Source organism: Dipodomys spectabilis, unplaced genomic scaffold (genome assembly GCF_019054845.1).
Source record: "Dipodomys spectabilis isolate Male_0828 unplaced genomic scaffold, ASM1905484v1 ptg000125l, whole genome shotgun sequence".
Classification (NCBI taxonomy): domain Eukaryota; kingdom Metazoa; phylum Chordata; class Mammalia; order Rodentia; family Heteromyidae; genus Dipodomys; species Dipodomys spectabilis.
In genome coordinates this window covers 11,057,362-11,074,141 of record NW_024870802.1, presented here as the reverse complement: position 1 = coordinate 11,074,141, position 16,780 = coordinate 11,057,362, and the positions used below count along the sequence as shown (strand labels likewise).

Here is a 16,780-nt window from a genome sequence, read left to right as displayed (position 1 = left end):
GCGCCTGGTTTATTTCTTTCTTCAGTGATACACAGTTAAGTAATGCCCCCCATTCCTCCACAGCATCTTACTATAAATATTTTTTTTTTTTAAAGAGCAACTTAAGTAGGTGAGTAGGTTTGTTTGTTGTTTTTTTTCCATGAGGTTTGAACTCAGGGCTTGAGCTCTTTTTGCTCAAGGCTGGTGCTCTACTACTTTGAGCTACAGCGCTACTTCTGTTTCTCTGGTGGTTAATTGAAGAGTCTTGTTCTGCCAAGGCTGGCAGTCAGTGAGTCCTGGAATAAATTGCAAATTTGTATAATCCTGGATCTAGTTTCTTTCTTCTATCTCACAACACCTTGGAGCTGCTTCTCATTCACAGGACCAGATTGTTCCCAAACAGGAAACAAAGGTGAGAAGAGGGTCTGAAGAAGAGGGATTGGGAAGAAAGAGGGAAATGAGTCAAGCAGTAGATTATGAGTACCTTCAGCCCCTGGATGCAAGACTCCTGTGTTAAGCCATTTGCTATGCTTGTGTCCTTTGCTACTTTGTCACAAAGGAGGTAATATTCTTGTTTCAGGAAGATGGCTGACAAAGCAAAGGCTTGGGATCAACAAAACTCTTAGACCTGTTTTTTATTTAATGTTCGGAAAACAGAGATTAACAGAAGAAAAAGAAGTTTGGCATTTCTCAGAAGCCAAAAGTGGTGCTCCTTCTCTTACCCCAAGGTAGGGAAACTGGACAGATCTGGTGTGTGTGCTGTTTGATTGCTTAGTGTTGCAGATCAGTCAGGGAGCACCTCCAGACTAGACTGAGCCATACAAGCTTGGTTTTGAGAGCATGAATACGGATTGGAGAGGATAAAGTGTTCTGGGGCTCAGGAAACTGTCTGGATCTCTTGCTTGTGGTGCAAAAGTCGCTGAGTCTCTCTGAATTTCAGTTTTTGTGTCTATAATATAGGAATAATAGCATTTATGGCCTAGGAATAATGTGAGGACTCAACAGGAAAATGCAGTGGGATTCTTTTTTTTTTTTTTTTGCTTTTTAATATATATTTTAATTGTAAACTACTGTACAAAGGGGTTACAGTTATATAAGTAAGGTAATGAGTACATTTCCTACCGAGCATTGCTACTTCCTCTTTTGTTTTTCCCCTATAATCCCTTCCTTACCTACCTCCCGACTCCTCCCTACTCCCTCAAAAATTGTAAAGTTCATTTTCAAAATAGTGTCTTGTACATCTCATTGTATCCTTATTTCAGCATGAATACTACTTTTTGCTTATTTTTTCTTGAAACAGTGCCTCCACAAATGTAGAAATGGGCCTTGTAAATTACTAAGCGTTTAGTAGTGCACGACCATGTAGTTTATCAACATTAGTCATGAGGTGAACTTCTGAAATCTAAATTCAACATTACTGATTCCAATCTTTAAACTGTATTTTAATAATCTGGCTTTGGCTAAAATTTTTCACACCAACCATAGCCCATTAAAAAGAAATTTCTTGTCAGCTTTGCTAGGAAAGCTGTTCTGTACCTCATGCACACTGCAGTGGGATTCTTAAGCAGTGCATAGTAACAGTTTATTCTCTCTATATGTTATATATAGAACACAACGACTGTATTATGTATAATATATTCTTTGTACAATATGTAATATATAATATGTAATTATAAATAACACAAGGAGGATAGGTTACATAGCTGTGAGTTGATGGCCTGTCCTTTGTCCCACCCATCTCCCGTGTTCTGGCTCTTGTGGTCTGATGCCTAATGCCCACAGCTTAAGCTAGGCCTGTCCACTCTTTGGGGTACAAAATCTAGGATCAGGGATTCCCACTACTACCTCCAAGTTGGCCTCCGGCTGACATCTAGGCTTGAAGGATGATGCTAAGGTGTCTTCATCCTCCAAATTAGAGAGGCAAAGACCAAGCAACAAAAAAGGGGAGCGTCCACATTTGAGATGAGTGATATTAAGCCTTCGTGGAGTGAAAGACAAGAGCTAGCTCATCAGGAATCCAGGCAACCTGATCCCACTTGCTTGTGTCCCTTTTCTTTTTGGTCGCTATTGGCAAACGCCCATGACCATTATGGCGGCGACAGCCTCAGAAGCGGTCACCTGCTGGAGTGGCGGCCGAGCGGTGCGCAGCCAATCGCTGGGCGGGGGCGGAGCCAAAGTCGAGGGAAGCCCTGGTGGCATGCGCGCATGCGCACTGGCTGGCACCTGGCTCCGAGCTGCAGCCGAGTTAATCTTAGCCTGCCAGGACTGCGGTGAGAGGCTGACCAGCGGCCGGGACGCGGGGGCAGGAGCGGGCGGGACTGGGGGGCCGACCTGACTCCAACCACAAACCCAACAGGACAGGATGGTTTTTGGCGTTCAGACAGTCATGGGGACTGTCTGCAGGGGTCCTTAGGTGATGAGGTTGTGGATTGACCCATCCGGGGTCTAGATGAGTTCAAGGGGCAAAGGTGGAATCTTCTGAAAGGTTCTGTGGGGGAGGGGAAAAGGGATGCAATGGGTCAGACAGCGCCTGGGATGTGGGATGTGATCTGGCCTCGCAGAATGCAATGGGTCAGTCTGAGATCCATTCATTGACATAAAGCCCTGGACCCTGGTGTCCGAAGAACCACTTGGGGACTCGAAAACAACAAAAAATCCAAAAGCGGGTCTCATCTCCAGAGATTCTGATTTTAGTGGCCTGTGGTGAGGCTTGAGCCTCAGTAGTGTGTACTGCTTCTCAGGTGATTTTAAGGTGCAGCGGGAATGGAGGACCACTACACGTGTTTCAGTGTGGTTCTTGAGTAAAGAGCTCCTGCGTTGATCGCCAGTCTCCCTGGCGTGGAAGCAGGGCCTGTCTGTGGTGGAGAGAAGCAGGCTTCCGACTCTTCTCATTATCTGCGAGGGAGGGAGAAGTTCTCTCCCTTTGGGAGGTGAAAGTTCCTTTCCAGCCTGCGGGAGAGAATAGGCTCGTTAGTATTTGAGAATAAGGTAGGGGCCCCCAACTCTAGGGCTGGACCCTATTGTGGGGAGACTGGATCGGGAGTCAAGGCAAACAATTCAGAGGTCAGCAGAATGCTGAGAAAATGACCCGCCTAATATTTGCTTTGCTAATTTGTCTTACACTTTTACCTGTTCATTTGATACACCTGAGGACTGGCAGGAAGTGGAATTATTTCCTCCACAGACCTGACCTAGTGTTCCTACTGCCAAATTATGCTTATTAGTGGCTTTTTCTCACTGGGCTGCTTGGTCTATAGGTGTTTTTTGTTTTTAATTCGGGGCCAGGGCACTATTTAGCTTTTGTGCTTAAGGCTAGTGCCTCTACTACTTGAGACACACCTCCATTTCTGACTTTTTGGTGGTTAATTGGAAAGAACAGTTTCATGGACTTTTCTTCTTGGTCTGGCTTTTTTTGGTCGTGGGGCTTGAACTCTGGGCCTGGGCGCTGTCCCTCAGCTCTTCAGCTCAAGTTGGGCACTCTACCACTTGAGCCACAGCGCCACTTCCGGTTTTCTGGTGGTTTATTGGAGATAAGAGTTTCAGGCACTTTTCTGCCCAGGCTGGCTTTGAACTGAGAGCCTCAGATCTCACCCTCCTGAGGAGCTAGGATTACAAGCGTGAGCCACCAGCGCCGGGCTTGTTGAACTGGAATCCTCATATCACAGTTTGCTGAGTAGCTAGGATTACAGGCGTGAGTCTGAAAGAAATGGGAAGCAAATACCCACCTTCCTGATGTCCCTTATTCTGGATGAGGCCCAGGCTGGCATTCTTAGTTTCTTCCTCTCAACTCCATCAGCACCCTGTATTTGAATACACCATGGATTGCTTTAGAAATCAGGAATATGGGGCTGGGAAGGTGGCTCAGTGGTAGAGTGCTTGCCTTGCATGCATGAGGCCCTGGGTTTGATTCCTCAACACCACATAAGCAGAAAAAGCCGGAAGTGGCACTGTGGCTCAAGTGGCAGAGCACTAGCTTTGAGTAGAAGAGCTGCGGGACAGCGCCCAGGCCCAGAGTTCAGGCCCCATGACCGACAAAGAAGAAAAAAAAAATCAGGAATATGTTAAAGTTATCATTTTTGCCCCTAATAAGCCAAAATGCAGAGACTTTTCACAAGATGCCAGAGAGTTCCATTAAGATAGATCAGTGTCCCGGTAATCCTACTATCCTGACAGAAATTCATGTGCAGTTTACAAAACTCTTTTTCTGCCTTCTTTCTACCTCTCTGCTCCAAATTTCACTCCCATTATTTCTGTTTTTCTTACCAGGTGCTGTGAGCTTGGTGAAAGCTTCATGAATGGTACTCTTTGCTCTTACCATTACTGTATTTTCTGTACCCCATTGGCTTGCCTTATGGCACTTCTGGCTTCCCAGGTTTTCTCTTCCTTTCAAGACTCCTACAGGGCTGGGAAGGTGGCTCAGTGGTAGAGTGCTCACTTCGCATGCATGAGGCCCTGAGTTTGATTCCTCAGTACTACATACACAGAAAAAGCTGGAAGTGGCACTGTGGCTCAAGTGGCCAAAGAAGCTCAGGGACAGTGCCCAGGCCCTGAGTTCAAGCCCGAGGACTGGCAAAATAATAATAATAATAAAGACTCCTATAGCCAAATTTGGCAGAATGGTGAAGTGGGAGGATTTCCCATGACTGCTGTCGCAGGACTGTGGATACTCATATTAGTCTTTTAGGGACAAGCAAGTATTAATGGAGCCTTTTGCTTTGCGGTGCCAGAGCTTACAGGAGGTAGGAGCAGAAAGTAGACAACTGCCTTTGAGCTTGTGGTCTGGAGGACAAGTGAGGGTTTTGGATGCTGGGTAATGGGGCTGAGAGATCCCCAAAAGGGAGAGGGTACAAGATTAGGTGCACAGAGAAAGGCTATGAGACTATCCCGGGCCTTGGATGAGCAGATCTGATAAGAGGGGCACATGGTGAAATGAAGGTTTAAGTCAGACCCTAGTTTGGATGGTAGAAGGTGAACTTTTAATAGCTCTGTGACCCCAGGCCAGTTATCCACATTCAGCGACTTGGTTTCTTCTATAAAGCATGGATGGGATTCATGACAGGGGATGTGAAAGCCAAGCATGCCCTGCTCATGAGAAATGGCATGTAGTGGGCTGGGAAGGTGGCTCAGTGGTAGGGTGCGTGCCTTGCATGCATGAGGCCCTGGGTTCCATTCCTCAGCACCACATAAGCAGAAAAGGCTGGCAGTGGGGCTGTGGCTCAAGTGGTAGAGTGCTAGCCTTGAGCTAAAGAGCTGAGGGACAGTGCCAGGCCCAGAGTTCAGGCCCCATGACTCACCAAAAAAAAAAAAAAAGCAACAAACAAACAACAACCAAAAATGGTATGTAGTTACATGTAGGGTATCTCAGACAGAGACATTTCATGAACCAAAGTGTGGAAGTAGCATTTAAAAAAAAAAATTGGGGGGCTGGGAAGGTGGCTCCGTGGTAGAGTGCATGCCTTGCATGCCAGAGGCCCTGGGTTCGATTCCTCAGAACCATATAAGCAAAAAGAAAAAAGCCGGAAGTGGCGCTGTGGCTCAAGTGGTAGAGCGCTAGCCTTGAGCTGAAGAGCTGCGGGACAGCGCCCAGGCCCAGAGTTCAGGCCCCATGACCGGACACACACACACACAAAAAAAAATTGGCATGGCAGATGAGAAGGAGGGACTGCTAAAAAACAATTAGAAATGCTGTAGCTTTTCTTCCTATTTGAAAAATAAAGCAAAAAGGGCTGGGAGCATGGCTCAAGTGGAAGTACCTACTTAACAAGCACAAGACTCTGAATTCAAACCTCAGTACCACACACAAGAAAGTCATGAAACATGTATCTATAGTACATGTGATAACACTGTGCCACATGCCTGTAATCCCAGCACTCTGGAGGCTGAGGCAGGAGGATTGTGAGCTTGAGGTCAACCTGGGGTTGTGAGTTCCAGGCAAGCCTAGGAAGACCCTGTCTCAAAAGACAACAACCAAAGGTCATATCTCTATGACTTCATATCTCTATGAAACAAATAATAAGCTGTTGTGTATGGAGAGTCTTCTGTGTGCCAGGCACTGTGTGTGGTGCTTTATGCTTTCTTTGCATTCAGTTCCTAGTCAGCTAAGAGGTTGGCACCAAAATCCCCATTGGTCCAGGGATGGGGAGTGGCTGGCCCAAGGCCAGCAGCTGATATTATTCCAAGGGAAAGGATGGGCTGGCGGGGTGGGGTGGGGTGCACTCCAGACTCTTGTGTAAACCATAGGGCAGTGACATTAGTTGCAGGTTTCAGGCTATGCAGTTTATGCAACAAGGCTGGTGTGGACTTCCTGCTATGCTTCCATGGGAAAGATGTTGCTGTTCTCAGTGGAACAGGTTGAGGGTGCACAGGTAAATGGGGGAAGACTATTTGATGATGGAGAAGCAGAATCTTCAGGAGAAACACCTAAGAGAACCTTAGTGCCCTTCTCCCCAAGGCCGGTTCACCTGGACAGGTAGCTTGGCCTCCTGTTTAAGTCTGTTGTGGGGATTTGTCTCTGTGGCCTCCATTGGATGAATTCCTGGATATTGCAGGCACATCTTGTGACTCTTGTCTGTGGCTACCTCCCCCTCCCCCCACCCCCAGACTTTTTATTCAGGAAAGGGGCCTCAGTGCCATGATAGTCTTTCCTGATCTGTTTTGGGAAAGAGCCAGTTTCTGTGCATCTTTCAATTACTAGCATACGGTTCTGGGCTTCCCAGGCATTAGCCTAATCCTTTCTGGACTCCTAGTATGACAGGCTTTCTTACTCCATTTTACAGATGAAGAAACCAAGTCTCAGCAGAGCAAGTCACCTACCCGAGGTGACATTTAGAAGTATAGTTGGACCAGGTACCTATGGCTCACACCTATAATCCTAGCTACTCAAGAACTGAGGATTGCTGTTCCAAGCCAGCCTGGGCAGAAAAGTCTGTGAGACTCATCTTCAATTAACCGGCAAAAAACCAGAAGTGGAGCTGTGGCTCAAGTGTAGATTGCTAGCTTTGAGTGAAAAGCTAAGGAATAGCACCCAGGCTCCAAGTTAAAGCCTCAGTACTAGCAGACACACTCACATATATGAAAGTGCAGTTGGGGCTGAATATTGGCAGCTCATGCTTGTAATCCTAGCTACTCAAGAGGCTGAGTTTAAAAATTGCAGTTTGAAGCCAGTCTGTGAGACTCTTATAATCAATTAACCATCAGAAAAGTCAGAAGTGGAGCTGTGGATCAAGTGGTAGAACTCTGTCCTTGAGCTCAGAGACAGCTTCCAGGCACACACACACACACACACACACACACACACACACACACACACAAGTGGAGCTGTGGATCAAGTGGTAGAACTCTGTCCTTGAGCTCAGAGACAGCTTCCAGGCACACACACACACACACACACACACACACACACACACACACACACACACACACACACGAAATGTCTGATCTTATGGAAGCTATTGTTATTAACGTTGGTTTTGCTAAATCCTGTGGGGTTCAAACATTCAAAAGTGATTAAGACCCAGACATTGGTGGCTCATGCAGTACTCCTAGCTCCCCAGGAGGCTGTGGTTCAAAGCTAGTCTGGGCAGTAAGTTTGTGTGATTCCATCTCCAAAATAACTAGCAAAAAGCCAGATTGGATGCTGAGCAAAAGCTTGAGTTCAAGCCCTAGGATGGACACACACACAAACACACACACACACACACACACACACACACACACAGTGCAGTTGGAATTTGAACCTGTGTCTTTCTGATGACAAAAAGTCATCCCCTTTCTTTCTTACAACCCTTTGCATCTTCTACCCTGGTCCCAGCCTGGATTCAGGGAGCCAGCTGGTAGAGGCTGAGGGCCTTGTTTGAAGTGGAGTCACCTACAGTGACAAGGGCAGGTTGCTGGGCATCTGGGTAAGGTTGGGAGGTCCCTTCCATTTGAACCAAGACTGTGTATTTGAGCAGGGAAGCTCTGAGGCTGGGTGAAGACAGAGTGGCATGAGTTAAGGATATGAGGGAGGTGACATTGTGCTTTGTGGCTGCAGAGCCACATCTCATTTACTCTTCCCCATTGGGTGGGTCCTCTCTGTCTCACAGAAGGTCTGAGAGGCCCAGTAGTCATCAACTCAATTTTGGCACTCTGTGCAGTTAGTGTGCTCAGTGCTTCAGAGTATTTTCTCTTAGACTGCTAACCACAGCCTTATGATGGAGGCACAGAGCGGTTGGGTAAATGGCTTAAGGTCACACAGGTAGGATTTCTGAGACTCAAGTTGTACTTTCTCCTTGTTACTGGGCAAAGCAGTGCTGAGGAAACTTTGAACAGTGGGCATGCCCGCTACCTCATGGTGATGATTTCCAAGGCTCTTTCATGTGTCTACAACTTACAGTGCCACTGAGGCATGCCATTTATACCTCAGTGAAGCTCTGAGGAAGAAAAAAGGCATTTGCTTCAAGGCCTCACTGGTTCTTTCTCCTGCGCTATGGCCCAGCCCTGAGAAGATTCTTGCAGGCTCCGGTGGCTTGGGTCCTTTTCTTCCTCTTCCCACCCTAGGCACAGACTGGGTGAGGTGTGTGTGTGTGTGTGTGTGTGTGTGTGTGTGTGTGTGTGTGTGTGTGTGTGTGTGCTCTGGAGCTTGAATTCAAGGCCTGGGTGCTATCTCTTAGCTTAATTGCTGAAGGCTGGTGTGTGTGTGTGTGTGTGTGTGTGTGTGTGTGTGTGTGTGTGTGTGTGCGCTCTGGAGCTTGAATTCAAGGCCTGGGTGCTATCTCTTAGCTTAATTGCTGAAGGCTGGTGTGTGTGTGTGTGTGTGTGTGTGTGTGTGTGTGTGTGTGTGTGTGTGTGTGTGTGTGTGTGTGTGTGTGCGTGCGCTCTGGAGCTTGAATTCAAGGCCTGGGTGCTATCTCTTAGCTTAATTGCTGAAGGCTGGTGCTCTACCACTTGAGCAGCTGGACTTCTAGCCTTTTGGTAGTTAATTGGAGATAAAAGAGTGTCATGGAGTTTTCTATCCAGGCTGGCTTTGAACCAGTATCCTCAGATCTGAGAATCCTCAGCTTCCTCAGTAGCTGGGTTTATGAGCCATCAGTGCTTATCTTTTCTCTCCCCTTTCCCTCTCCCCTCCCTTTGCCCATTCCTCTCTCTCCTCCCTGGTCTTGTCCTGTGCTAGGATTTAATTCAGGGCCTTAAGCAAGTACTTTACCACTGAGTCACACCTTCAGCTCAGAAATAAGGTGGGTTTTTTGTTGTTGTTTGCTCTGTGTGTGTGTGTGTGTGTGTGTGGCCTTAAGCAAGTACTTTACCACTGAGTCACACCTTCAGCTCAGAAATAAGGTGGGTTTTTTGTTGTTGTTTGCTGTGTGTGTGTGTGTGTGTGTGTGTGTGTGTGTGTGTGTGTGTGTGTGTGTGATACTTGGGTTTGAACTCAGGGCCTCATGCTTGTGAGCCAAGTGTTGTACTCCTGAGCCATGCCTCCAGCCCTTTTTACACTGGTTAATTTTTTTTTTGTCAGTTGTGGGGCTTGATCTCTGGGCCTGAGCACTGTCCATGAGCTCTTCAGCTCAAGGCAAGCACTCTACCACTTGAGCCACAGTGCCACTTCTGTTTTTTTTTTTCTTTTTTTTTTTCTGGTGGTTTATTGGAGATAAGGGTCTCACCGACTTTCCTGCCCAGGCTGGCTTTGAACCATGATCCTCAGATCTCAGCCTCCTGAGTAGCTAGGATTACAGGCGTGAGCTACTGGTGCCCGGCTTACACTAGGTAATTTTTATAATAGGTTCTGGCTTTCTGTCAGAATTATGCATCTGGACTATAATACATTTATGTTTTGGCTTCTTGTCATGGGAGGATGACAGGCATGTACCGCCACACCTGGACTTCGGTTGAGAAGGGATCTCCAGTGTATGCTTAGTCTAGCCTCAAACTGTGCTCCTCCCAATCTCAGACTCCCAAGTAATTAGGATTATAGGTGTGAGCCACTGGTGCCCAGCTAAAAACTGAAATTTCTTTTTTCTTTTTGTCCATTGTGGAGCTTGCACTCAGGGACTAGACACTGTCCTGAGCTCTTTAGCTCAAGGCTAGCACTCTATCACTTGAGCCACAGCACCACTTCTGGCTTTTTCTGCTTATGTGGTGCTGAGGAATTGAACCCAGGGCCTCATGCATGCGAGGCAAGCACTCTACCACTGAGCTGCCTTCCCAGCCCATGTCCTGAGCTTCTTTTGCTCAAGGCTAGCACTCTACCATTTCAGCCACAGTACCACTTGCCAGCTTTTTCTGTTTATGTGGTATTGAGGAATCAAATGCAGGGCTTCATGCATGCTAGACAAGCACCTACCACTAAGCTAAACAAGCACTCTACCACTAAGCCACCTTTCCAGCCAAAAGTGAATTTTTTTTAAAGAACTTGAAGGACTGGGATTAGAAACAGGTCCAACTGTGATCTTTGCTGCTGACTTCTTTTCCCTTCCTCCCTAGGAACAAGAATGGTGAGACTGCCTGTGGCCATGAGGCCTTCTCAGAACTCCTGGGGCTGAGGCTGGGGCTAGCAGCCATGGGGCTGGCCCTGCCCCAGGCCTGGCTGTTGGGCCTTCCCACGGCTGTGGTGTATGGCTCCCTCGCCCTCTTCACCTCCATCTTGCACAATGTGTTCCTGCTCTACTATGTGGACACCTTCGTCTCAGTGTACAAGATTAACAAGACGGCCTTCTGGGTTGGAGAGGTAGGGCCAGTGCTGAGTGGTCAGGTTGGGTGGAGACAGGAATCAGATGGCAGATGCTGGAGCTTTGCCCAGTTAGGGATGTAGGGCAAGGCTCGGCTGGCCACCAAGACACAGGCAGAGAAGTGAGTGGAGGCTCTGATGAGTCCTCTTCAGGGGGGATTACAGCACTCTCCTGGCCACTGTCCTACACAATGTTCGGTATGGTCATATGGAACATAATAGCGTCCACCCATACTAACTTAACAGCTGGATACCCTTCCAGCTGCCTGGGGGGCTGATAAGAGTGGCTTTGGCGGAGGCACTGACGTACATGAAGGTTTGCAGGCAGGAAAGCTGGACTGTTTTGGGGGCTGGGGTCACCCTGATGAGGCTGTCCATCTCCCTCTGTCTGCAGACGGTGTTTCTCCTCTGGAACAGCCTCAATGACCCCCTCTTCGGCTGGCTCAGTGACCGTCAGTTCCTCAGCTCCCAGCCCCGGTTTGTCCCATTCCTCTGCTCCCCAGAACTGCTGCTCATGTTTGGGGTGGTGGGGAGAAAGGGAGGCGAGCTGAAGTGTTGGGCATGGCTTCACTCACTTCCTGGGGCTTGGGCAGGCTCCGTCCATGTTGGAGAGTAGTCTTGGCCAACCCCAGCCTGTTCACTGGGGAAGAGTCTGACCTCTGCTTGGCCGGCCTGCTGGTTTCCTCAGGCATCTACTGCAAATACCAGCAGATTCCTTTCCCCTACCCGCTGTGCCCCTCTGTCCCCTGACCTTGAAAAGTTCCATCCCAGTGCCCTTTGGTGACTTGAGAGCTGTGTATGCAAAGCCAGCTCTGGGCTGGGTATTTGGGGGTACACCTGGTGTGAGGCCTACCCTCTGGGGGCCTGGGGCCTGGGAAGGTCCCAAAGGGCACCTTCCAACCGCTTCTTTTCCCTGGCAGGTCAGGCACCGGGCCCTCCTCAAGGGCAGTGGTACTGGCACGGGTACGGGCATTGGGGTGGCATGGGCCATTGCTGGCGCTGTCATTTCTGGCATTCTGGGTGCCCTGGGCCCCAGCTGGCCTGCAGTTCTTGCTGTGCCTGTGTCTTTATGATGGCTTCCTGACACTCGTGGACCTGCACCATCACGCCTTGCTGGCTGACCTGGCCCTCTCGGCGCACGACCGCACCCACCTCAACTTCTACTGCTCCCTCTTCAGTGCGGCTGGCTCCCTCTCTGTCTTTGCCTCCTACTCCTTTTGGAACAAGGAGGATTTCTCCTCCTTCCGTGCCTTCTGTGTGGCCCTGGCTGCCAGCTCTGGGCTGGGCTTTCTGGGAGCCACACAATTGCTGAGGCGGCGGGTTGAGGCTGCCAGAAGGGACCCGGGGTGCTCAGCTCTGGCCATGGATGGTGGGTGAGTGGCTACCCTGGTCCTCCAGGTTCTGAGTGGTTTCAATGCTGGGTCCCCTGGACTATGGGTGGCTGTTGTGACCTGGACCAGACTTCCATTTCCCTCCTCCCCACAGCCTGGGTGGAGATGATCTCCCAGTGGGCGGTGAGGAAGCAGGCAGGATCACGTTGGGCCAGTACCTCCGGCAGCTGGCAGGACACCAAAACTTCCTGTGGTTCGTGGGCATGGATCTGGTGCAGGTATGGACAGTGGGTTCCTTCCATCCATGGCTGGACTGTGGGCTGGCGCATAAAGAGCAGGGAATTCAGAAGGCCTGCCATGTGATTTGATGGCAGAAACCAAGTTTGGGAAAGTAGGAAATCTGGGTCTTTTCACTCACTGTGAGATCTTAGACAGGTTTCAGCCACCTATAAAGTAAGGACTGAAAAAAAAAATGTCCCCTATGGCAACTCTGGTAATCTTTTAGAAGTAAGTGCCATATCTGAAGCATATGTGATATATGAGCTAGCCAGATTCCGAAACAAATCATTTAGATGGGTGTAGTAGTATGCACATCTAATTTCAACTACTGGGGAGGCAGATATCTGGAGGATCATTGTTTGTGGTTGCTGGGGCAAAGAGTAAGATTCCTATCTCAGCAAATAAGCCTCTGAGTATGGCAGTTCATGCCTGTAATCCCAGCTACTCAGATGCATAGGTAAGAGGATTATGATCTGAGGTTAGCCCAGAGCATAATCTGGAGAATCTATCTGAAAAATAAAGCAAAAAGGGCTGGGCAAGCCAGGTGGTAGCTTACACCTATAATCCTAGATACTCAGGAGGTGGAGATTTGAGGATGGAGATTTGAAGCTAGCCCAGGCAGCAAAGTCTGTGAGACTCTTTTTTTTGGGGGGGGGGTCCAGTCGTGGGGCCTTGAACTCTGGGCCTGGGCGCTGTCCCTCAGCTCTTCAGCTCAAGGCTAGCACTCTACCACTTGAGCCACAGCACCACTTCCGGCTTTTTTCTTTTTGCTTATGTGGTGCTAAGGAATCGAACCCAGGGCCTCAGGCATGCAAGGCAAGCGCTCTACCACTGAGCCACCTTCCCAGCCCTGTCTGTGAGACTCTTATCTCTAATTAACCACAAAAAGCTGGAAATAGAGCTGTGGCTCACGTGGTAGAACACTGTCCTTAAGCATAAAAGCTCAGGGACAGTGCCCAGGCCCAGAGTTCAAGCCACTGGAATGGGAAAAAGAAAAGAAGAGAAAAAAGGCTGGGCCAGCGGCTAACATGGTGCTTGCCTAGCAAGTGCCAGTCCCCAAGTTCAAACTCCAGTACTGTTAATAAATAAATAAGTAAACACCAATTGGCCAAAAAACTAACCATAACTACTATTTTACTATGCTTTTAAATCTTTTGACAACATTAGCTAACAGTAGGAATGTGGTTTTAGGTTTGTTCTGGCATGTTCCATGTTTAGGGACATGGGAACCATGGGCTGTGCGCCCCTGTTGGCTGGCAGAGCTGCCCAGACCTTCCTCACTGCCCTGTCGACTTGCAGGTGTTTCACTGCCACTTCAACAGCAACTTCTTCCCCCTCTTCCTGGAGCATCTATTGTCTGACCACATCTCTCTCTCCACTGGCTCCTTCCTGTTGGGTGAGTGGGTGACTTGGGTTAGAGGCAGTGCCTAGAACTCCTGGCCCAATTGCAGACATTACCTGCCTGAGTGGCAGCCGCAGGGATGAATCTCTGAATTAAGCTTCCATCTCCCCATAGTGTGGGAACCACCCTCACACTTGAGGATGGCTCCACTCAGCGGCGAGGAGATGTAGTGGCTGGTTAGCAATGAGGACTAAATTCATTTGCTTATTCATTTGCTGGGTGGCTTTGGATATGTTAATCAATCTTTTGGGGCCTCCATTTCTTCTCATTTGTACATTAAGGGAAATAGTACGATTGGTCCTCAGTATCTGTGGGTTCCATATCCATGGATTCAACCAACAACAGATTGAAAATAATAGGAAAAATAGTATTAGGAAAAATATGTCTGTGCTGCACATAGTTTTTCTTTAATCTTGTTACTGCTCCCTAAACAATGAAGTATAACAACTGCTTCCATAGCACTTACGTGGTATTAAGTATGTAAGTAATTGAGAGATGACTGAAAACATATGATGGGATAAACAGGTTATATGGGAATACTATACCATTTCATTTACAAGCCAAGGGCACCCTTGGATTTTGGTATTTCTGGTGGGTTCTGGAAGCAGTCCTCCACAAATAACAAACGACTACTCTGTTTACCTTAAGGATTTGCAAAGATTAAATGAAAGTGTGAGAAACTCAATTTAGAGCCCAGCGTATTATAAAGTATGAGATTAAGGCAAACTGTAATTTTGATCGTTACAGTGTCGATCACCTATCTCTTGCTGAGGCTGGGACAAAGCCTCTTGACAAGACTTTTCCTTCCCCAGGTATCTCCTATGTGGCTCCTCACCTCAACAATCTCTACTTCCTGCCCTTATGCCGGCGCTGGGGTGTCTACGCTGTGGTGCGAGGACTCTTCCTGCTCAAGCTGGGCCTCAGCCTGCTCATGCTATTGGCTGGCCCAGACCATCCCAGCCTGCTCTGCTTCTTCATTGCTAGGTATGCACCTGCCTACCCTTGCCTCCATCCCTCTGTTTCACCCTTCACACTTGCCCCTCTGCCTGTCCACAGCAACCGTGTCTTCACTGAAGGCACCTGTAAGCTGCTGACCCTGGTGGTCACTGACCTGGTAGATGAGGACCTGGTGCTGAACCATCGCAAACAGGCAGCCTCGGCGCTTCTCTTCGGCATGGTTGCCCTGGTGACCAAACCAGGCCAGACCTTTGCTCCACTTCTGGGTACATGGCTGCTCTGTTTCTACACAGGTGAGGCACTCTTTCTCCACAGTGGAGGGGATACAGCTTACCTGATGGCTCTGGATCCAGTGAGGGAGACACACTGGCTGCTTGGCTGGGCTTTGGCTGCTCCGGGCTAACACCCATTGTGGGCCTTCCCCACAGAAGTAGAGGGATGAGTCTCAGACTCCTCTATTTTTCATTCATTCAGTCAATTGGTTTGGAAGAGTTTCTGTGTGTGGACTCTGCTCAAGGTGCTGGGAGGTAAAAGCAAATAGGACAGACCAGTGGGTAGAGCTCAAGGTCAGTAGTAATATGTCAGTAGGAATATAGTGAGTGCTGTGGTATCATAGAGGGAGCTGTGAGATGGTGTCATTAAGAAGCCATTTAGGGGCTGGGAAGGTGGCTCAGTGGTAGCGTGCTTGCCTTGCATGCATGAGGCCCTGGGTTCAATTCCTCAGCACCATAGAAACAGAAAAAATCAGAAGTGGCACTGTGGCTCAAATGGTAGCGCTCTCGCCTTGAGCTGAAGAGCTGAGGGACAGCACCCAGGCTGAGTTCAGGCCCCATGATCGGCAAAAAAAAAAAAGAAAAAAGAAAAAAAATCCATTTAGTACTAAGAGAAGGCTTCGCTGAGGAGATGACCCTCAGGGTGAGTATTGGTTTGGTCTGGAAGAGATCTCAGCAATTCACAGGCAGTGACCAAGACTCCGGGTATCTGGAGGTTCCAAGATGAGGCTGGGAAAATGAGGGCTTTGTAAAACATCAGTGTTCTGAGCCGGGAGCCAGTGGCTCACACCTGTAATCCTAGCTGCTCAAGAGGCTGAGATCTGAGGATCAGGGTTCAAAGCCAGCCCAGGCTGGAAAAGTCCATGAGACTCTTATCTCCAATAAATCACTCAGAAAACTGGAAGTGGTGCTGTGTCTCAAGTGTTGCTGTGGTAGAATGCTAGCCTTGAGCTGAAGAGCTGAGGGACAGAGCCTAGGCCCAGAGTTCAAGCCCCACAACTGACCAAAAAAAGAAAAAGAGAAAGAAAGAAAGGAAGAAAGAGGAAAAAAAAAAGAACATAGCAGTGTCTGGATCTTATTTTTGCTTCTCAGGGAAGCTGTTGGAAGCGGTGTGGTCTGTTTGATCTTTTGAAAAGTTCTGCCTGCTCTGTGCAGTATAGATTGTGGGAGGCCAGGTTAGGAAGCTGGGAGCTGTGGCAGAAGTCATGGAGGCTTGGACCAGGTTAGTGGCAGGCAGGATGTATTTTAGAGTTGAGGAGAGATGAAGGGTTGGGTGCTGAGGAACTAAAGCAGAGGTTTTAGCCTGAGTTACTGAGTGCATGGTGGTATCATTCGCAAGGGAAAAATGGGGGGTGGGAGTGGGTTTAGGGCAGGCATCAAGAGATGTAGTTATCTGTAATTCCAGCTATTCAGAGGCAAGAGCACTGCCAGGTTGAGGTTAAATATTTGTTTTGTTGTAGCCGGGCGCTAGTGGCTCAAGCCCATAATCAATCCTAGCTGCTCAGGAGGCTGAGATCTGAGGATTGAAGTTTGGAACCAGCCTGTGTAGGAAAGTCTGTGAGACTCTTTATTTCCAATTAACCACCAGAAATCTGGAAGTGGAGCTGTGGTTCAAGTGGTAGAGTGCCAGCCTTGAGCAAAAGGGACAGTGCCCAGGCCCTGTGTTCAAGCCTCAGGACTAGCACAATAAAAGAAAAAAGAAAAAGAAAAAGTTGTGGTTTGGGACATATACATGACATTCGAGATGTTAGCTTTAGAAGGGAAACTGGACTGACCTTGTTCTTTTCTGTGCAAACCTCCCTCCCCCTTTCCTTTTTGCCAGTCCTGGGGCTTAAACTCAGGGCCTGGACACTGTCCC

General features: G+C 48.4%; 1 protein-coding gene across 4 annotated transcripts in view; it reads left to right on the top strand.

Annotated features, from left to right (window-relative positions):
- The window catches only part of Mfsd13a (major facilitator superfamily domain containing 13A), a 36,420-nt gene that overhangs the window by 18,637 nt on the left and 1,003 nt on the right, over positions 1 to 16,780 (top strand). The window contains exons 1-9 of one of the 4 annotated variants that reach the window (XM_042689238.1): positions 2,202 to 2,249; positions 4,246 to 4,277; positions 10,438 to 10,681; positions 11,076 to 11,158; positions 11,602 to 12,054; positions 12,167 to 12,290; positions 13,591 to 13,687; positions 14,506 to 14,677; positions 14,750 to 14,943. In XM_042689238.1, coding sequence (XP_042545172.1) covers positions 10,514 to 10,681; positions 11,076 to 11,158; positions 11,602 to 12,054; positions 12,167 to 12,290; positions 13,591 to 13,687; positions 14,506 to 14,677; positions 14,750 to 14,943 — 1,291 coding nt within the window. In that variant the 5' untranslated portion in view covers positions 2,202 to 2,249; positions 4,246 to 4,277; positions 10,438 to 10,513. Of the gene's footprint in view, positions 1 to 2,166; positions 2,250 to 2,373; positions 2,393 to 4,245; positions 4,278 to 10,437; positions 10,682 to 11,075; positions 11,159 to 11,601; positions 12,055 to 12,166; positions 12,291 to 13,590; positions 13,688 to 14,505; positions 14,678 to 14,749; positions 14,944 to 16,780 lie in introns of those variants that run through there. The other 3 variants (XM_042689239.1, XM_042689237.1, XM_042689240.1) reach the window with 3 other exon arrangements.